Here is a 21,244-nt window from a genome sequence, read left to right on the forward strand (position 1 = left end):
CTAGCAGATGCACTCACACACCTGCTGCCAATGTTGAGCAAGCTCTGCATTGGTGGTAGAGACGGACCTCTTCTTTGCAGCTCAACCTCTTAACTTGAAGTTCTTAATGCTCCTGAAATCTGCAGGTTCCTGCATTAGGCGATGATGACTGCATGCATGACAACCAGTGTGGCCCTGGTGCGTTACTTGGATTGACTGATTTCAGCTGGACTCTTTCACAGCTTTCTGTGCTGACATTGTTGAAACTAAATTTAATTTTCTTATCCATAATAAATTAATCTGCACTGTGAACTGGCAGCACAAAGCTGCAAAGTCTCTTCAAGAACTTCTGGTTCTGACTCTTGAGTTCAGGAGGCTCTCTCCATGCAGTTGTGATGCAAAGGTCAAGAACTGGACTGAAATAAGATGTTTAGACAACCTAAAGAAGTGATGATCAGGATCATCTTAAAACTCCGGCTGACTGGAAGGAAAATCTAGATTTCAGAGGTGAATAAAGACAGAAACTTGGAGTGGCCGCTAATTTTAATGAGCATTTTATGATCAGGTTTACATGACTCAGACGGCAGGTTAGAAGACTGAGATGTTTTCTAACTTAAAAATAACTTTTAGATTGAGAAAATAAAACAGCCAATGATTGTTTTTAAATGCAAACATTTTAGACGCATCCTGATTTCTTTAAAATGAAACTTGAGGCCTGTTTGTGTTCAGATGTTCAGTTTAAACATTTTAAGTGTTAATTTAAGGCAGGAAGTTAAAGTCTGAAGCAGAAATCTAAATGTTACACAGCATGAAAACACAAACAGAAACCCAGCAACGGAAAACGAGTATTACATCAATATTTACATACAGCATTATGTGAAGTTTTCCTTAAATAAACAGCTTATATGGAGCAGTGAAAACATACAGAAGGTAGAAAAATAGGTGTTTATTTCCTCAAACAACTTCAGAACAATTTAGAACAGAACCGTTTAGTTTTAAATGTAGTTTCTTAGGTAAATTTATGAAAATGTGAAGTTGGTTTGGGCTTCAGAGAATAGAGTATTATTGATCACTGATCATTTTAGAGTTTGGTTCAGACTATGTGATGAGTTTATGGATCAGAATGAACAGGATTTGGGTCTGTTTTGGTCCTTTGGACCGGACTATGACCTCAGGGGTTGTCCCTGTTGAGGTTGGGTTGACCTTTAGTCTCTGACCAGCAGCTGAGTGTGTTGAAGGACATCCTGGGAAGTAACCATCTCATCCCAGCTGAGTTGAGAGGACAGTCACTTTTTTTTTAACCCAGTTAGATCACCATGGTAACATGAGACTTTATCATAAAAATGAGCATTTAACGAGTCAAACACTCGGGCTGGAAACATTATCTAACAATTGTGAACTAGTATAAAGTCAGCTAGCTTGGCTATGATGTCATGACACAGGCTCCGCCCCCTCCCTTCACACCTACTCTGCTGTAGGTCAACTTCAACCCTCTTTTCTGTGTCGGTCTCCCCGTAAAACACATCTAGGTCCGAACTTTTTAAAAGGAGATCAGGTCAGAACTCCTAACCTGCTCTGGGTCGGTTCCTGTTCTGATTAAAACATCTGTAAGAAGCTCCACCGGTTTACTGATCAGACGAATACCTGATATTAGCACATTAATTAAAAGTTGCCGATATAAAATGTTTTTTATGCATTATTTAGACAAACATTAGGAACTGACTCTCCAAATGATCTAAGTTGTTAATGAGTTTGTGTTTGAGTGAAAATACCACCATTTCACAGTACTACCATAAAAATGAAACAGGATCTAATTGCTTTTATTTAAAACAGAAAAGCAACAAATATTCCCGTTCAAGCTATTGTCATAGTTAAATTAATATCTTACATTTATTATTATTATTATTCCAGTATCTTGAGCAAAAATATAGACTAAACACCCGGTAACATCAGTAGCAGTTTTTATGTGCTTCTTGTACAAAATATACCTTTCTGCCCTCATAATAAAAACAAGCTGATATTACATGGATAATTAGTCAGGCAGCTAACTAACAGTTGAGATGCTGCTTGCAACTCGACAGCAGTAGAAAAAAAAAACTAATCCACCTGATTGGTGGCAGAATTTCAGGCAGCTGACCCGTAGTGTGCAGCAACAGATGGGGAGGGGCAGCGTCATGTTGCTGTATGTTCCATTACTCATTAAAAGTACTTTAAACCTTAACTTTTTAAGACCTTGACCTCAGATCCCAAACTGTTTAATATTACTTGATTTTAATCTCTGACTGTTTGCAAGATAATAAAAATAATTATAAATGTACAGCAGAACTTTTTAGCAACCTGACTGAACCTCGTCTCATAAACTGAAGCCATGTTTTTAAATTTTTATTTAGAAAGGTTGCAGCAACATAAACAAGCAGTTTTTATATCATGTAGAAATTTCTTTGTGGAGCTTTTAACCACAAGTGGCAGGATGGAGCTTTTTACAGCGCATTTAACCTGAAAGTCAGAACTAAACATTATTTAAAGCAGATAATGTGCTCCGTTTCCATGGTGATTTATCCTAAATTTAAAAAAACCTTTTTAATGCTCTAAAACTCTATAAACCTTTGATCCACACCAATCATTCATGAATATTTAGGCTTTATCCAAACAGAAGTTATTTCAGCTGCTAACGTCGTGCTGAAGGACGTTGCTCAATGTGAGTTCAGGCAGATCAGACCTATTACTGAACACGTGTCTCCATGGTGGACCTTGTTCTGATGCGTTTCCTCCCTCCTGATTGGATGAACGTCGTCGTCTCCTTAACGTCCGTTGTACATAAAATCTGAGAAGACATAATTATGATCTTAATGACCTGTTCTCGCATGTTCTGCAGCCTAATTTAGAAAGCTCAAAACATTTGCAGAAATTCAATCCAGGGACATCAACCCAAATGGAGAGGAGAGGTTCTATTTTAAACGGGTCATTTGTGGGAGCTTAGCATAGTTTAATTTAACGATTGTTAGTTGTATCGTGCAGAATCTGTTCACAAAAACAAATTCTTAATGTTTTCCATTGACTGCAGTGAGGCGAGGGATCAAAACAAACTTAATTTCAAATGAGATCAATCATTTAAATACCAAAAGATAAATTTTGTATATTGATTCGCCAAAGGCAGATTGAAATGCTAAAGTCCGACTACTGCCTCCTGGTGGACGAAACCGATCTGAAACACTCTGGAGGTTTCAGGACCGTGTGTTTCTGACAGAATGGGACCCCCATTCTGTCTTGAACTGCTGGAAATAATTAGTGTTGTTTTAAATAGTTGAATGAGGAGTCATCTGTATGGATCTTAAATGTCCTCCTCATGCATGTGTGGGTTCTCTCTAGGTACCCTAGCTGCCAGTCCAAAAACCTGGCATGCATGGCTTTTTATGTTTCTGTCTGATTTAAGGTCTAATGTGCCTCTACTGTATGTTAAAATGAAAACAAACAAGGCTATAGAAACATTTTATTGGGACATTTGAAGGTCAAATCCAAGACTGTTGATGCTGTTGTTTTTCTTTCAGCATTTAAAGGTGAGACCTGGTTTCAGTGCCGGGGAGCCGGCGGACTCACCACGGCAGTACTCTGGGTTGAAGTTCTCATAGATGGGATACAGAGGGTTCTCCTGCTCGCTGCGATGCTTCCGGGCTCTCAGGACATCCCTCACACACTGGTGCAGGAAGGCGTACTGACACTGCACACATCACATCACTTAACTGTTTGTTTGCCCAGTGTTGATTGGATTACGTTTCTGGTTCTAGATTCTGTACCTCGGTCTGGACCATGTGCTGTCGGTGCAGCCGCAGGTCGAACACGCAGCCGTACAGGTCGATGCTTCCTCTGGAGTCCAGCTGCTGTAGAACCCGATCCAAAGCGATGAAGGTCCCTGTGCGCCCAACTCCAGCACTGACACAAACAACACAACCCGGTTAACGATCCAGAATAATACGGATTTGTCGTCTGTCTTAACCCTGCAGGTCTGATCAGCGTCCCACCTGCAGTGCACGACCGTGGCTCCGGTACTCGGTGATCGGTCCACGTAGTCCCGGACTGTCCGGACAAACTGGATCAGGGACTGGGTGCTCTCCGGAACGCCGTGGTCAGGCCACACGGTGTAGTGAAAGTGGCGCAGCATCCGGGAATAACTGCGGCTGTTCTCCTTTAAATCAGAAAGTACGTTGAGTTTCTGCTCTAGGATGTTTCCTTCTTTACTCTCTAATTAATAAAAAAAATCTTTTTAAAGTGCAGGAAGCTACAGTGAATGATGCTGAGGAGCAGGTACCGAGGTGATCTTGAACTCTCTGATGGTCCACTCGGGCAGGACGGACTCTGACAGCATCTGAATGACCAGGTCGCCGTAGTACAGCGGTTCCTTGTCAGCAGGCCAGTACTGATCACACTTCACCTGGAAACATAACAGGTGCGTTTCCATGTAAAAAAATCATCCAAACATTTATTTTAATAATTCATTAGAAACGGTCAGATGTTTACCTCTTAATTTCAGTGATGATGGCTTATAGCTAATGAAAACCCACAATTCTGTTTATTAGAAAACAATCAGTCCAATATTTGGACTTGAGTACTTGATTGGGGCTCCTTTTGGCATGGAGCTAATCAGCCTGTTGTTCTGCTGAGGTGTTTCAGAAGCCCTGGTTGCTTTGAAGGAGCCCATCATCTTACTCCTGACTAAATTCCACAGGTTCTGAGTCAGACCAGTTTGCTGGCCACTGAAACAGTGATACCATGCTCTTTTTCTTCCACATTTTTTCCTTCCACTCAACTTTCCATTAATACACTTGGGTACAGCACTCTGTTTTTAGTATTAAAATCTATTTATTGGTTTCTGCCTGTTTAGAGACTGCTGTATTCAAGCACATTAATGGAAAGTTTAGTAGAAGGAAAACATTTGGTAGAAGCTGACCTTGGATTCACTTTGCAAAACTGACCAGCAATTGATCTGAATCCCAAAGAGAATGTACAGCAGGGTTCACGAACTCCAGTCCTCGAGAGCAACTGTCCTGCAGCTTTTAGATGGATCCCAGCTCAAATACAAAGCAGTCAAAAGAATGGCTTATTACCAGGCCTTTGCCTAGCTTGAAGGCATCTGAAGAGGTAATTCAACCATTTGATTGAGCTGTGTTGGAGCAGGGATGCATCTGAAAGCTGCAGGACAGCAGCTCTCGAGGACTTAAGTTGAAGATCCCTGATCTATGGAGTATTGTCAAGAGGAAGAGTAGAGACACCAGAACCAACAGTGCAGATGACCTGAAGGCAGCTATCAAGGCAACCTGGGCTTCCTGAACACCTCAGCAGAACCACAGGCTGCTCTCCTCCAGGCCACGCCGCATTGACGCAGTAATTCATTCTGAAGGAGGCCTGTAATAAATGCTGATGCATACCATGTTTCTATGCTAAAACCCTTTATGGGACTGAGTGGACTTCTATTAGCAGTAAAATGTCATCAGCAGAGGTAAACACCTGCAATGTTCTGCTGTGTTGAAGGTTCTATACGAGTTTCACGTTCTGAGAAGCATTATTCAAAACCTAGCACCCTAAGGAAAGCATAAATGTGCAGGTTGCTTAATAATAGATGGACTATTCTTACCCGTCCCTTCTCCACGCACTGTGTCACCATGACGACGTTGTGCACACCATGCTCCCACACCATCCTCCAGAAGTCATCTTTAGTGCCCGGCAGCGGCCCCTGGGTGGCGATGTACTCCCTGCGGTAGTTGTTCCCCTGTGGAGGGAGGAGGGGGTCAGGACATGTTGGTCTATATGTGGAGTGTGTGAGGTGTGTGTACGTACAGGCATGTAGCTGGCGTTGATGTAGTCTGAGCAGGGGTCATCCTCCAGGTAGGACAGCTTCACTCTGGTTGAGTCGTCTGGAAACAGAAACAAACATGAGTCTGATGTAGGTTTTATTCATAACTTCTCTCCTTCTGTTCATCGTGTATTAATGTGTTTCTATAGATGCTGCTGTTTGTTACACATGACTGACGATTAATTAGTTCATTAAACCTGATGCTGCTCGGCTGAAATAAACTCATTTTCAATATAAAACACACCATTAGTTTCTGTGACCATCATGAAAATGTCATTCAGGTTTTTCTGCTAGTCTTAAAAAGTAGACTTTTCCTCCTCAACCACTACAAAGCTTATAAAATTATGTATTTAGTCCAAATGAATCTCCAAACCTACTAATGAACAGCTTCTGATGGCCTGTAGTGGTCCCACAAGACATGCTAAAGACCACTCCTCCAGAAGATGGAGCTCAGGTCTGGTGACCCACAGCAAAAATTCACACAAATCAGAATGAATACTCATAAAAATGCTTTTATCTTATGTTTTGCATCTTACAGGTAAAGCTAATTGATAAAACACTAGAATTGATCTATAAATTATAACCAAGGTATGCAACTAAATTCAACACAACCTAACCATACTCATCAAATCCAACTAAACAAGTAGAAAAAGAAATATTAACTGATGATTTTTTCATATAAACTAAATTTACTTTCAGGTCGATGGATTTTTATGCAGAACCAAAGGCTCAATATATTTACTTTGAAACAAAAAAGCTAATTTGTAATAAATGTATATAATAGCTGCAGAAAACATCTGCGTTATTCAGTTGTGGAGGTTTAAGCATTTCAAATTCTCTCCTGTTTTCTTCATTGTTTATCTCTAAGGTGGTGCAGCAGCACATGTTCATTATTCAAGGATACCTACATGGCAGGATGTTGTTGTAGCGGTTCTTCCCTCGGTTTTCCGGCAGTCTGGCGAGGTCCATCGTCTGATTGCGGCCCACATCCTTCAGATCCTGCAGAAACACAAGGTCCACTCTCAAAGTAATGTTCAGTAGGCAGCCGTCACCACGCGGGGAAATTAAAATTTGTGCGTGCAATGGGATGAGGCACGAAGTCTAGAAGAGACGAGGTTGTCCTCCTTGACTCATTGCCTCTATTTACTTAAGCAAACAGCAGATTCATGGGCTGCTTCCCTGGTTTGTATTTAAAGCAGTGAGATCAGGAGGAGGTCCAAACATTCCTGCAGGTTTTCTGCTGGGAGCATCTTTCTGGAGCTGATCACAGTTCAGAATGACTGCAACTTTCACAAGCATTTAATATTGCTCAGATTAGTTGCTTCATTTGCACATGTTCTTTTGCTATTATGAAAATATTGCTATATTTTCACCTTTTAAGCTAAATTGGGGAAATAAACTAACTTTTCAAAGATATTCTTGGTTCCTGAGATGTACCAGTGGCACCAAAGGATGCAGTGAGCAAGAATGTCCAAGCAGGATAAGATGAGGTGAGTTAAGCGTCTGTCTCAGGTGCCTCCCTGCCACCAGTTTTTTGCCTTAAGTCAACAAGCAACCTGTCTTGTGTGAAATTACCTCGAACTCCTCGGACAGCAGGTAGTTGGAGTCTGCCTGCAGTTTGCTCAGATGGGACTCAAAGTGGCACACTTTGACAGGGCTGTGCAGGAAGGAGGGAAAACGTGAACAAGCTGTTCATCATCTGCTGGTTTAGTCAGATTTACAGATTCAGAGGAACCAAACTCACCTGGTGACCCGGCGGTTACTGCAGGGAAACAAAAAGTTGTTCAGTTCATTTCTACTCATGATACCAAAATACAAAACATTTTACTTGAAATTTGACTCTAAAAAACACATTAGGTTTAACTTACCTACCACAATTTAATACATCAGTATTTGTTCATTTTTTAAAAACTGTTTAAATTCATAATTGATTGTGAAAATACTCATTAAAATGAAATAATGAATTTTATTTTATTCGTCAGCTAAATTTTTAGACGAGGTGATTGGTCGATCAGCAGTGGAGCTGCAGGCTAAACAATTGGATCTAAGAGTCTAATGCTGAGCCTACTTAAAAAAACTAAATTAGATAAATAGGATTTTTAATTTATTGAATGCTTATTTAATTAGTGATTGGACCTGAACCAGCAGTTCAGAGAGAAACATGAATGCTGACAAACTGAAGCTCCTTTTAGCTGCAGATGTTTGGTTTTCTAATCAACTCAGAGTGATTAGTGGAGTCCGAGGTTCTGTTGGTGACTGATGAGCTCATCAGGCCCGACTGAGCCAACACTTTATTGGAAACTAATGCTTCACGCCCTCACATATTGGACGTGGGAGACACTGGAAACTAATGTGCCTGTCCCTCAGGCTCTGCTGCAGAATATTTATAGATGCAAACTCACCTCCTCACTCCCATATACATCCCTGAAGCTGGGACTTCTTTCCACATACTCATCCTCACCACTGGGTTCTCCTGCACGGCCCTGCAGGCACAGAACCAGCAGAACTTCTCTGATTAACTCTGAGCAGCAACAGGGATGTTTTACAGCTGACTCAAACGCCTTCCTGTAGCCTGGTATGCATTGCATTTTGGGATGCAAAAAATGGCAGCGTGTGTTTTCCATAAAGCCCCACGAAACCTTCAAGACATCTTCTCAAAATCATTTACTTATCAAATAATTTAAACTTGGTTGCCCTGACACATCCGACCAATTAACGGACTGAATGTTCTCGCCTGGTTTGTAGAGACAAACTGATCAACTGATTCTGACCCAAAGTGAATCAACTACAGGTGTGGAATCACTCTGCTTCTCCTTGTTGATGTGTTTTCTACTCACACTTTGCGCAGCCTCTGTCTGTAGGCCAGCAGGGAAACGACAGCCACCATCATCCCAATGAGGAACATCCCCGCACTCAGGCCCTCCACGACGCCACCTAGAGGCTCTGACAGAACCAACATGAGCAGCAACAGGTGAGGACTTGAAATGTTTTTGAAGTATTTCACCTGATTTTGACTTAAAACATTTCTTTCTTACCTGCGTGCGTCCTGAGCGGCGAGGACAGGTATGTGTCTGAGAAGAGTGGCTGAGCGACCTCTCTGTGGTTTTCATCAAACAGTCTGGTGAAGGCTCGCACGCTCAGCCTACACACACACACACAAACACACACCTGATTATCACAGAGGTAGTTTCCTGTGTGTGAGCTTTACTTTGTCTGTGCGTTCTGTTCACCTGTAAGACATTTTAGGTTTCAGTGGCCCGTCACAGAAGCTGTCGTAACCGTTGCCCAGGTACAGCTCATCGTCATGGTAATGATCACAGGCTCCGCCCAGCCGCTCCCCACCTGCCCCCAGATTCACTTCCACCACCTGATCAGTTATTAAATAATAATTATTACAAAAACTGTCTAATTTTCTTGCTTGTTTTTGATTTACTGCATAAAAAAAATGTAAACGGGGAACCGAAACAACAGTTAAATCTTTTAGCAGAAAATAACTGAATTTAAAGAAGAACCAATCAGAGCTGCAACAGCTGTTACCTGTCCAGTGGAGATGTCTGCGTCCTGAGGACAGCGACTTGGGAAGTATGCTGTCTGATACGCTCTGACAGAGGAGTTGTTGATGTAATCGCGGTACGTGGGCAGCGGGTGGCGCTGTTCTGGCTGCAGATTTTCATTGGCTGTTGAGATACACAATGAGTCTGACTTCCTGTTGTAATTACTGACTTACATTCAATGTCTTCTACATTGCAAACACAAATTAGTGCATCATGTGAAGTGGAGGGATTTAAATTTGTTTTACTAAAAAAAAAAATCTGAAAAGTGTGGCTTGCCTTTGAATTCAGAACTGCCTTTAACAGCAATTACAACTCCAAGTCTTTAGCTGTACACCTACCAGTTCTAAACATCTGCTCAAGCTCAGTCAGATCAGATGGAGAGTTTCTGAACACCAATTTAAAACTTCTTGCCACAGATTTTTAGTTGAATTTAGGTCTGAGCTTTGACTAGGCCATTCAAACACATAAATATGCTTTGATCCGAACCGTTCTGTTGTAGCTCTTGCTTTATGTTCAGCTCCGTGTTCCTGTTTTCCTTCAGGATTGCAATTATTAGTTTAGCAAGTTGACTAAAAAGTTAAATTATTTTTTTTCACCTCCATGTTCAGATGATGGATTGAACGGAGCTCCGTGAGATATAGTTTTATAACCTAACCCTGTTTTAAACTTCTCTACAATGTTCTCTCTGACCTGTCTGCTGTGTTCTTGGTCTTCATGATGCTGTTTGGTCTCTAAACCTCTGAGGCCTCCACACAAGAGTTGCATTTATACTGAGAAGAAATTACACAGCTGGACTCTATTTGCCAACTAGATGACTTCTGAAGGAAGGTATTTTACCTTTCACATTATTTGTAAAAACAATCTATTTCCTTCCACTTCACAATAACACGCTGCCTTGTGTTGGTCTAACATAAAATCCCAATAAAAGACGTTTGTGGCTTAAATGAGACAAAATGTGAAAAAGTCCCAAGGGAATTCATTCATTTCCAAGCCACTATATTTAAGATGTTTAAAAAATCTATTTCTTTTATTGTATTCAACTAATTGTATCCCTAATAAAGATTTAGGCGGAATATACTGTAAGAGCAGCTGTGTGCTGATCCTCAAAGCATTAAAAGGTGTAACTGTGAGGGACTTTTCCTACCATCCGACTCGGCCACGATCACAGTGAAGTATCTGACGGCTCCGTTGGCGTCGCTGAACCAGGAACAGTTAAAGCGGAACAAGATGGAGGAAGAAGTCATTTTGGACGACTTCTCACTGATAAGAACGCTGGGAGGCGGGATGGGGGGACCTGAGGAGAGATTTGTTGGTCAAACATCACTGGATGTAATAACTTTAACTTTTCTGTTATCTGGACTTCTCACAAAGCACAGAAGAAGCATTAAAATCAGCATAATCTTCCCTACAGACTCTTTAAATAGCCTCTGCTGCTCTGGAGGTTAGAAACCTCCTTGGAAAAATTTCTTTGTCATCTCTTCTTCCACTAATGCATTTTGCCCAGTGTCCTCTTGTCAGGATGATTTATGATGTAACACAGGCAGAGAGAAGAAGAACAAAGATGGAAGAAAATGTTGTAAAAGAGGAGAAATATGTTTTTTGGGTCACAGTGACTTCATCTTGGAGAGTGTTATCGGTTATTATGAGCACAATAAAACGGCGTCTTCACCAATTCAGTTCAAGGACTTCAACGGAAGTAGCAGTTTTGAATCCAACAGAAAATGAGGATATTATGAGATTAAAGCCAATAAAAGTGCATCCAAGTACCAGATGTTGACTGAAACCAGACCAAAACTGGTGGGAGATCTTAGCTATGCATGAATACCAAATCAGATTCTGACATGCTGATTAACTGGTACCTCTGTACTCTTTAAGGGTCTAGTCCAAGGACTGAACAAAGAAAAGAGGTGAAGCTAAGTCAAAGTAAATGTTTATTCTGGGTAAACTTGGTGTAGATCAAGTTTAGGCTGTTTCTCTGCTTTAGTCTGATATTCCACAGCAGTGTACAGATCAACTCGGCTGTTGTCTGTTCCTGGTCCGTCTCCCAGGCGGGCAGACCCATTTCTACTCCGCTCTTAATTAAAACCAGACAGATTAGGCTCTGATAGGGTTCAGGCTAGAGCCAGTGTGTGTGTGATTAAACTCACGGTCAATCATGGTGACGGTGGTCTGAGTCGCCGGCGGACTCATCTGTCCAGCCGATGACACTCTGACCGTCACAGAGTACTTCCTGAATGCATCCAGGTGGTCCAGTATTACCGCGGTAACACCCCCGACCAGCCTTAGGGCCGAAGTCAGTTCCCCGCTGTCGTGGCGACGGCACTCGACCTCGTAGGAGTCGAAGTCAGCGAGCGGAGCCGTCCAGGAGCAGGAGAGGGAGGAGGAGGACAGAGGGAAGCAGTGGATGGACCTGAGAGGAGACGGACCTGCAGGAGAGAAGCTGCCGAGTCAGTTTGAGCTCCTCTGTGACCTCGTTGTGAGAAATAAAAACTCATTGTTTGTAAATGGGTCTGCAGCAGGAAGTTTTTGGTCCTGATGAGACAAAAGACGCTCAGAGGGAGAGAACATATTTTACATATTGGTCATGTTGAGTTGTGCAGCAAACCTCAGATAAAACCTGGTTTCTTTCTGCAGCTGCTGGACGCCAACAGCTGCTACACATGACCTGTTGATGTTCAGAAGTGAGACACAAATCTGCTTTTACAGCCCGACCTCGGCTGAAGTAAACAGGAGAAACTGGGTTGGATTTATAAATACTTCAAATGTGTCCTGGATTACTTTTTGTGTTTGATTCCCTGTGGCGATCAGATCAGTTTCTTTCCTGCAGCCCAAACCTCACAAGACAGAATGTGATTAAAATTGATTCAACAGAAAAACAACCAGAACAGCTTTCATTCTGCTGCCATCTGGTGGCCAACCTGATAATGTTTTTATTTTTTTATTTTATCAGTTTTCAACTAAAAGGGGCAATAAAATTTATATATTAGTAGTATTGATATAACTACACTGCTCAAACAAATAAAGGGAACACTAAAATAACATCCTAGATCTGAATGAATGAAATATTCTCATTGAATACTTTTTTCTGACAACAAAAATCATCAATGGAAATCAAGTTTATTAACCAATGGAGGCCTGGATTTGGAGTCACACCCACTATTAAAGTGGAAAACACACTAGAGGTTGATCCAACTTTGATGTAATGTCCTTAAAACAAGTCAAAATGAGGCTCAGTATTGTGTGTGACCTCCACGTTCCTGTATGACCTCCCTACAACGCCTGGACATGCTCCTGATGAGATGGTGGATGGTCTCCTGAGGGATCTCCTCCCAGACCTGGACTAAAGCATCCACCATCTCCTGGACAGTCTGTGGTGCAACGTGACGTTGGTGGATGGAGCGAGACATGATGTCCCAGATGTGCTCAATCGGATTCAGGTCTGGGGAACGGGCGGGCCAGTCCATAGCTTCAATGTCTTCATCTTGCAGGAACTGCTGACACACTCCAGCCACATGAGGTCTAGCATTGTCCTGCATTAGGAGGAACCCAGGGCCAACCGCACCAGCATATGGTCTCACAAGGGGTCTGAGGATCTCATCTCGATACCTAATGACAGTCAGGCTACCTCTGGCGAGCACATGGAAAGAAATGCCACCCCACACCATTACTGACCCACTGCCAAACCAGTCATGCTGAAGGATGTTGGAGGCAGCAGATCTCTCTCCACGATGTCTCCAGACTCTGTCACGTCTGTCACATGTGCTCAGTGTGAACCTGCTTTCATCTGTGAAGACCACAGGGCACCAGTGGCAAATTTGCCAATCCTGGTGTTCTCTGGCAAATGCCAAGCGTCCTGCACGGTGTTGGGCTGTGAGCACAACCCTCATTTGTGGACGTCGGGCCCTCATACCATCCTCATGGAGTCAGTTTCGAACCGTCTGTGCAGACACATGCACATTTGTGGCCTGCTGGAGGTCATTTTGCAGGGCTCTGGCAGTGCTCCTCCTCTTCCTCCTTGCACAAAGGTGGAGGTAGTGGTCCTGCTGCTGGGTTGTTGCCCTCCTACAGCCTCCTCCACGTCTCCTGGTGTACTGGCCTGTCTCCTGGTAGCGCCTCCAGGCTCTGGACACTACGCTGACAGACACAGCAAACCTTCTTGCCACAGCTGGTATTGATGTGCCATCCTGGATGAGCTGCACTACCTGAACCACTTGTGTGGGTTGTAGAGTCCGTCTCATGCTACCACGAGTGTGAAAGCACCACCAACATTCAAAGTGACCAAAACATCATCCAGAAAGCATCGGTACTGAGAAGTGGTCTGTGGTCCCCACCTGCAGAACCACTCCTTTATTGAGTGTCTTGCTAATCACCAAAGATTTCCTCCTGTTGTCTTTTCCATTTGAACAACAAGATGTGAAATTAATTGTCAATCAGTGTTGCTTCATAAGTAGACAGTTTGATTTCATAGAAGTTTGATTTACTTGGAGTTATATTGTGTTGTTTAAGTGTTCCCTTTATTTTTTTCAGCAGTGTATATAGAATAAAACAATTTCATTTTTCCAACTCATGCTTAGTTTTTAAATGTTTGCATCATATACAGACTGTTTCAAACTATGTTGTTTATTTTAAAATACATTACTCTGACGAAATAATTTTCCCCTCATAAAGTCAGTCTATCCATCTATCTAGAATGATTGTAGCACTACAAAATACTAATAAAATATTCATTTAAAGCAATATAATCATGTTTTCTTCTTACATTTGTGTAAATATTTTTTATTAAATCTATGCATTTATTAAATACATTATTTCCCTTTGAGAGGCCATATATGCAATTAGTAAAAAAGTAAGTAAAAGTATTTCAGAATCAGCTTTATTGCCAAGTTTGTACATACAAACAAGGAATTTGACTCTGGTACACTTTGCTCTTTTGTTCTGTTTTTGCATTACAGAATATACAAATATACAATGTACAATGCAATATTCTGTATTTTAACATTGTATATGTTTGTATAAAAGATTTTAAATCAAATTTAAGTAAAACTGGTTATTTGTTTTGCCGTTGTGAAATGTTAAATGCTCCGCCTACTTGTTCTGACGCTCCTCTGGATTGGCTGGCTTTTGGTAGTAGGATCGCCTTTGGCTCCGCCCCCACTGACAGTCATCAAGGTGAAGTTGTAGTTTCGTCCAGGAAACATCCCACCCACGATGCAGCTGGTTAGGTGGGTCGGTATGATGGACAGGTGGTCCTCTGGCGCCCACTGCAGGCTGAAGTTATCATAGTCTCCGGAAGCGGGACCAGACCACAACAGCTCTATCGTGTCATTGGTCGGGCCTTGTCTGACGGACAGGTGGGTGGGAGGTTCTGGAGCTAAAAGGAAAGAAAAATAAAAATTAAATTAAAACTACCAAAAAAAAGTATTTTTAACTGAAGTTTTTTTTTTTACAGACTCACAAGTTCGCCCAAATTCTGAGACGCTGTTGGCTAGATCCCCGCTGTGTGTGATGACCTCAGCATGATACAGCCTACCAGGAATCAGTCCGAGGAAAGTGTGACTCCTGTGCTCCGCCCCCAGGGTTTGAGCTCCCAGAGTGGTTCCGGACGCGTCGTACAACAGAACCTTAAACATCAACAACAGCCAGTAGGAACTTTAGGATTTTTACCAGAACGTGTGAGAAGTTATCCATCTATTCTAAAAATAAATTACACAGATTTTACTTTAATCTGATGAAATAAAATATCTTTTATTTGAAAGTTTAATAACCTGAATAAGGGTTCCTAAGGAGCTGCTCGAATAAGAAATAAAAAAGTGAAGAACACATGCTTTCAAATGGTATATATTTAAATAATTTAGTTAAAATCCAAAGGTTTAAAAACCCCAAATTACAAAATGTTTAAGCTAAAAAAAGATAAGGTCTGTCTGAGTTGAAAACAATAAAACTCAGTGATATTGTCTACATTTACTTTGTTACACATGCAACAGTTACTACATAGTTTAAATGCTAAAATAACTATCCTTAAATAAATAAATCACTAAATTTTACACTTAAGCATTTTTTTTGACAGAAGTAGATATGAGGATTTTTACCATTTCTTTAAACAGTAATCTATACTAAGCACATAATTATTGTTTTTCTAAACCAAAAAAAATCAAAAATAATTAAATGTGTAGAAAATAAAGGCTGTTTTAGTCTAGAAAATAATATTTTATGCTTATATTTACACAGCTGAAGTAAATGTGGGATGTTTCAAACAGATAATATAATAAATTAAAATATAATTATCCATCCAGATGGTTTACAAACATCTGGTGCTGGTGACACATGAGCTCCCTCTAGTGGTACTGAACTGGTACAGTTCACAGTTTAAAATAAAATGCTAATGATATTTTAAGCAGCCCAGTATTTAGCAAGTATGTGGCAAATAAAAAGTGTTTATTTAATGTTTGTATTTTCTTGTTCTCTCAGTGGAGACTTTATATGGACCGTTATCAAAGTACAGCTTCTTCTCGCTAGAATGTGACTGCAAAAATGAAATCATTCACTAAGTCATGTGAAAAACTGCTCACATGACACTTCATCTCCACAGGGAGGGTGAGACAGATTAATGTTAAAGAAACTGGCAGTTCACAAAGTGTTGTGTCCAAGCATATTATAGGAAAGTTGAGTGGAGGGAAAAATGTGCAAAGGCAACAGATATAAAGGTATCCTTGAAAAGATTGTGATGTCGAGCCCATTCAGTTTGCGGGTGATTCACAAGGTCTTGATTGCAGCTGGAGTCAAAACACAAAGACATATCGAGGACTCAGGGCTACAACTGCCGCATTCTTCGTGTCGAGCCAAACCTGAGCCAATAAAATGTCAGAAGCATCTCATCTGGGCTAAGGAGAAAAGGAACTGGACTATTGCTTAGTGGTCCAAAGTCCTTTTCAGATGAAAGTAAATTCTACATTATATTTGGAAATCAAAGTCCCAGAATCCATGTTGCTTGAAGTCCAGTGTGAAGTTTTTCAGTCAGTGATGATTTAAGGTGTCATGTCATCAAGTTTAGAGAACTTCATGCTTCCTTCCGCTGACAAGTTTTAGGTAGATGCTGATTTTATTTTCCAGTAGGACCTTCATACCAGCCCACACCGCCAAAGTTATCAAAAGCTGGTCCAACAACCATGGTGTTACTGTGTTTGATTGGCCAGCAAACTGGCCTGACCAGAACCCCACAGAGAATGTATGGAGTTCTGTCAAGACGAAGATGAGAGACACCAGAACCAACAATGCAGAAGGCCTGAAGGCCGCTATCAAATCAACCTGGACTTCCATTACACCTCAGCAGAACCGCAGGCTGATCTCCTCCATGCCGCGCCGCATTGATGCAGTAATTCATACAAAAGGAGCCCAGACCAAGTACCGAGAGCATACTGTACAGTAAATGGACATAGTTTTTGGTAGGCTGACGTTTTTGTATTAAAATCCTTTTCTTTGTTCTTTGGTAAAATTAAAATTTTCTGAGAAACTAACTTTTTATAAGCTGTAATAAGCATAATCATCTGAATTAAAATAAGAAACACAAACACATAAAAATCTGTTTACCTGATAGCTGCTCCAGCTTCCCTCTCCATGCTGCCAGCTGACCGTCAGTCTGTTGGTCTGTCCTGAACTCTGAACCTGTAGGGACGACACTGGAGACGGGACTGCAGAAGGAGAAGAGACGGGGTGTGTTAGAAACATCAGAAAATAAAACGAGGATGAGGAGAACGCAAGAATCACTGTGTCTGCGTTAACTGACCAGTTCTGGCGAGAACAGACGAGTCACTGCTCATGTCCCGGCTCCAGCTCACCACCAGGAGGCGATACAGACTTCCTGCTTGCAGGCCTGAGAACACACAGCCGTTGCCAGTTGGACCGACGTTCTGCCGGTCCACCAGCTCGCCTGCAGTCTGAAAACAAAACAACATGATGGGAACATGAAGCTCTGATCAGCTAGAGTTTTTCTACAGACCTCAAACATTTTCACACCTGCTGATGCTCCTTCCTGTTGCCTGATGCTCTGTGATTGGTCATTGCCTCGGAGACATGGTAGAGCGACAGGTCATAGGTGTCAACATGGCCGTCTGAGGGCCGCCAGGAGAAGCTGAGGGAGGTGGTGTTCACCAAGACAACTGTCAGGTTTTGAACGGCAGCAGGACCTGAAGGGGAGAACAAATCCACTTAACATGTGCTCCGACTTCTTTAAATACTCATTCACACACAAAATAACTAAACTATCTTTCTAAGTTTCTCCACTCAGATTAAATTCAGATCATCTCCTTCTTATTGCTCTGAAACGTCTTCCCTGTGTGGGTTAACCCTGTTGACTCAGGTCTGCTCGCAGATTCTGTTCATTCTCTGTTGGGCTAACATGCTAATAAAAGTTACTCATTTAAATAATATTTCTATTAATGTTTTTTAAAAAACTTGCAAAGTTTTATAGAAAAGGCCAAAGTATTTCTTGAATTGTTTTAGTTTTTCCACATTTGCCTATAGGGGGCAATGTAGAGTGTCTGTAACCCATGTCTGGCAACAGGCACAAGGAAGAGAGAAAATCTGTGTAAGAGACATTAAATCTGAGTGGAGAACCATAGTTTTGAGGTAGAGCAGTACAACATATGAGAGTGAAAACAAAGATCCTACTACTATATTGAAAATGTAAGTTTCTAAACTTTAAAATAATATTTCCTCTATAAAGAAAAGAGCAAAAGTCAGCGGTCACTCACGGGTTTGCCCTTCTGCTGTGGCTGCATCCAGCGATGGAACACCACTGCTGAGAGTCACCATCTTCACCCGGTACCACTTCCCTGCAGTCAGACCCTCCAGCAGCTCGCTCTGGCTGTCCACCAGCACCGACTGATTTCTCAGAATGCCTCCAGCTTCGTCCAGTAACTGCAGGCTGTAGCCGTCGTACACGCCGACCGGACGCTCCCAGCGGACGGTGAGGCTGTGGGTGGTGTGTCCATTATCGGCCTGCAGGGCGGTGACTGTAGCTGGAGCTGATGGAAGAAATCAAGCAATGAGAAGAAAGATCCAAGGTTGATCCATACATTATAAACAACTCGACTGTAGTCTTACCTGTTCTACCAGTGACTGCGTTACTATTGCTCAGCGTCCCGCTCTGTGATTGGATGGTGACTGTGTACACCTGGCCTGGTATTAAATCTAAAAAGCCAAGGGAAGAAACGTGTTTGGGGACGGGGCGCGTATCGATAGAACCTCCACCCTGAAAGAGACAAATGGGGCAAATTTTAGCGTCCATCTTCATCTATAGCATCCCTGCAGCATCAAATCTCAGAGAGCAGGACAATAAACTCAAGAGGTCCATCTCAGATACTACAGGACTCAGTTGGCATGTTAAACCTTAAAGTTCACAACAATTACAAGACTCAAAACCTAAAAGGTGCAACTCAACAAATAAGAATTTTATTGCAAAGTTCATTAACTTCATTACTTCGATTCAAAAAGTCAAACTTATATTTTGCAGAGCAGTTACATAAAGTTTACTGCTGTGGAAGAAAATGTCCTGCTTGATGGCTGTGCTGCCTGGACTTGATAAAACATAGTGGACCAACTATAGCAGATGACATGGTTCCTCAAATCATCACTGTGGAAGTTTCACACTAGACCTCAAGCATCTTGCATGCTGTGCTTCTCCACTCCTCTTCCAGTTTTGACACCAGCCATAATCCACACTTTGTGCATCTCCCTCAAACTGCTAAATGGGCTTTGCGTCATAGTTTTTAAATATATCTACATTTACGCTTATGCACCTTTTTCTACCACACTTTTTCCTTCCACTCAACTTTCCACTGTTATGCTTCGATACAGCATAGCTTCTTTAGCAACAACCTTTGGTGGCTTACACTCTATGCTAAAGACGTCAGTGATTGTCTGCTGGTCTTCTCTCTAGTATTATAAAAATATACAAGATATTATTAAGATAATATTCAAATTTTCTGATAAACTGAAGGCGGGGTTTTAATTAGCTACAAGCCATCATCAAAATCAGCAGAAGAATCACTCAAATAAGTTAACTTTTAGGTGTTTCTCTGATTCATTGAGATGCACCTTTGTGGCTTATTTGGAAGACTTCTGGAATACTGTGAAGCGTACACGGAGAATTGCAATAAATCCGTCTCACCCTGGTTGACAGGGACACTTTGTAAAAGTCCAGGTCTCCTTGTCCAGGCGTCCATGAGAAAAACAGCCCACCATTAGATACTGTCCGGCCGGGTTGGGGAATCATTCGCAGGTTCTTTGCAGCACTGGGAACTGGAAAATTGAATCTGTCCTTACAAGATCTGGATTCAGAGTTGTTTTATTACACGAAATCAAGACTGCTGTCCTACCTGTCCGTCCTTCCATCACCTGAGCGATCTGAAGAGGCCCGCTGAATGTTGACACCATTATCTTATAGAGGCGCCCAGGTGTCAGAGAGGAGAGCAGGTGATGACACGCATCACTGCCCAGCATGACGGGGGGGAAAACGCGGGTGTCGTTGAAGAGCAGAGTCACCTGAAAGTGAGTAAATAAGTAAAACGGACTGAGCCTTGAGACAGAACCATTACTGGGTTCAAGCTCCACATTAAACAACAGGTATGCAAAATGTTTAACAGATGATTTATGAAAATAGCGAAGCTATCTGACCTTACCTCATAATGGTCCACATCTCCAAGGGCGGGGCTCCAGGTAACATTCAGATCAGCTGTTCCTGTGTTTCTAACTGACAGATTCCTCACAGCTGCAGGGACTGAAAAACAAACCATTGGTGAGAAAAACCCAACACTAGAGGCAGCCAAGTTCCTTTCCTTTAATTCTGACTCACGAGTTCGTCCGTGGGTAGAGACGCTGCTGACGTAGTTGCCACTCCATGTTTCCACGGTGACTGTGTACAGTCGCCCTGGCATCAGAGACGAGAAGGTGCACTCGTTGTGTCCTGTGGGGACGCTCTGGTTCTGCAGGATGGTGTGGTTGTAACTAATCAGAACCACATAGCGGTCCAGATCTCCCGCTGCATGATGCCAGTACACCTGAAGACATGCCTTAGGAGTTAACACGGCTGCTCTGCTTACAGGGAAAACAATATTACATAAATACCGTGTATACTGCCAACAAAGCTGCAAATGTTTTTCGATTGCTCAAGGGTCTACAACTAGATACATTCTGTGTTTAATATATGTAGCAATAAAACATTTTTAAACAGAGTCTCAGTTATTCAGACTTCTAATAAATCATCTAGAGCAACATCACTCAACTTGTTTTCTTAAAACACACAAAATTTAGAGAGAAACCTCGAAAACGTTTTGAATTTACAGAAGATGACCCTGGTATTTTCTTGAAATGTGTCCTATTAAGAGTTGTTTTTCAGAAAGGAGATGAATCTAAATAAAATCCAGCTGCATGAATTTCGAAGTGCACCGCCTGACTGGGCCACTTCCTGTTAGTCAATGAAGGTTAACTGCATTCATTTTGTTTTAAAAGAAAAAAAAAAAAAAACCTTCTTTTAAATGGAAGCAGAAAGGAAAACTTAACTCTTGAGTAAAAACAAAAATAATACCATATCTAAACATATCAATCAAGTAGAAAAAAAACACCAGAAGGAACCCGAAAAACTCCAAAGACCACAACTTTTAGCAGTTAAACTTTGAGGCTTAAATGTTCCTAAGAACTTTAACATTGCATATCTATGAAGAGTTGTTTGAAATAACATCATTCATGATTTTTAGGTGGTTTTCTTTTGTTTTATTAACTCACCTTGAGGTAGTCGTCTCTTCCAGCGTGAACAGCATTTGGGTTTCCCACCGTTGCCGGTTCTGTAAGACGAACAGACCAAAAA

At 41.7% G+C, this 21,244-nt stretch overlaps 1 protein-coding gene and 1 long non-coding RNA gene across 3 annotated transcripts in view; one reads left to right on the forward strand and one right to left on the reverse strand.

The window, feature by feature from the left end:
* Nucleotides 1–504: 504 nt before the first annotated feature.
* ptprb (protein tyrosine phosphatase receptor type b) overlaps nt 505–21,244 on the reverse strand; it is a 43,867-nt gene continuing 23,127 nt past the window's right edge. For both annotated transcript variants that reach the window (XM_047389633.1, XM_047389634.1), the window contains 29 exons: nt 21,163–21,221; nt 20,234–20,438; nt 20,061–20,158; nt 19,758–19,923; nt 19,550–19,680; nt 18,484–18,631; nt 18,132–18,404; nt 17,395–17,564; nt 17,165–17,315; nt 16,969–17,069; nt 14,837–15,002; nt 14,471–14,752; nt 11,529–11,807; nt 10,526–10,675; nt 9,365–9,504; nt 9,058–9,194; nt 8,863–8,969; nt 8,665–8,770; nt 8,230–8,310; nt 7,572–7,589; nt 7,403–7,484; nt 6,736–6,826; nt 5,812–5,888; nt 5,609–5,743; nt 4,286–4,408; nt 3,999–4,162; nt 3,774–3,909; nt 3,577–3,697; nt 505–2,803 (listed from right to left, as the gene is read on the reverse strand). In XM_047389633.1, coding sequence (XP_047245589.1) covers nt 2,781–2,803; nt 3,577–3,697; nt 3,774–3,909; nt 3,999–4,162; nt 4,286–4,408; nt 5,609–5,743; nt 5,812–5,888; nt 6,736–6,826; nt 7,403–7,484; nt 7,572–7,589; nt 8,230–8,310; nt 8,665–8,770; nt 8,863–8,969; nt 9,058–9,194; nt 9,365–9,504; nt 10,526–10,675; nt 11,529–11,807; nt 14,471–14,752; nt 14,837–15,002; nt 16,969–17,069; nt 17,165–17,315; nt 17,395–17,564; nt 18,132–18,404; nt 18,484–18,631; nt 19,550–19,680; nt 19,758–19,923; nt 20,061–20,158; nt 20,234–20,438; nt 21,163–21,221 — 3,920 coding nt within the window. In that variant the 3' untranslated portion in view covers nt 505–2,780. The remainder of the gene's footprint in view (nt 2,804–3,576; nt 3,698–3,773; nt 3,910–3,998; nt 4,163–4,285; nt 4,409–5,608; nt 5,744–5,811; nt 5,889–6,735; nt 6,827–7,402; nt 7,485–7,571; nt 7,590–8,229; nt 8,311–8,664; nt 8,771–8,862; nt 8,970–9,057; nt 9,195–9,364; nt 9,505–10,525; nt 10,676–11,528; nt 11,808–14,470; nt 14,753–14,836; nt 15,003–16,968; nt 17,070–17,164; nt 17,316–17,394; nt 17,565–18,131; nt 18,405–18,483; nt 18,632–19,549; nt 19,681–19,757; nt 19,924–20,060; nt 20,159–20,233; nt 20,439–21,162; nt 21,222–21,244) is intronic.
* LOC124882941 lies at nt 4,039–6,831 on the forward strand. Its single transcript, XR_007042039.1, has 3 exons — nt 4,039–4,176; nt 4,247–4,423; nt 6,696–6,831. It is a non-coding gene; the product is annotated as an uncharacterized LOC124882941 (long non-coding RNA).

This window comes from Girardinichthys multiradiatus, chromosome 17 (genome assembly GCF_021462225.1).
Source record: "Girardinichthys multiradiatus isolate DD_20200921_A chromosome 17, DD_fGirMul_XY1, whole genome shotgun sequence".
Taxonomy (NCBI): domain Eukaryota; kingdom Metazoa; phylum Chordata; class Actinopteri; order Cyprinodontiformes; family Goodeidae; genus Girardinichthys; species Girardinichthys multiradiatus.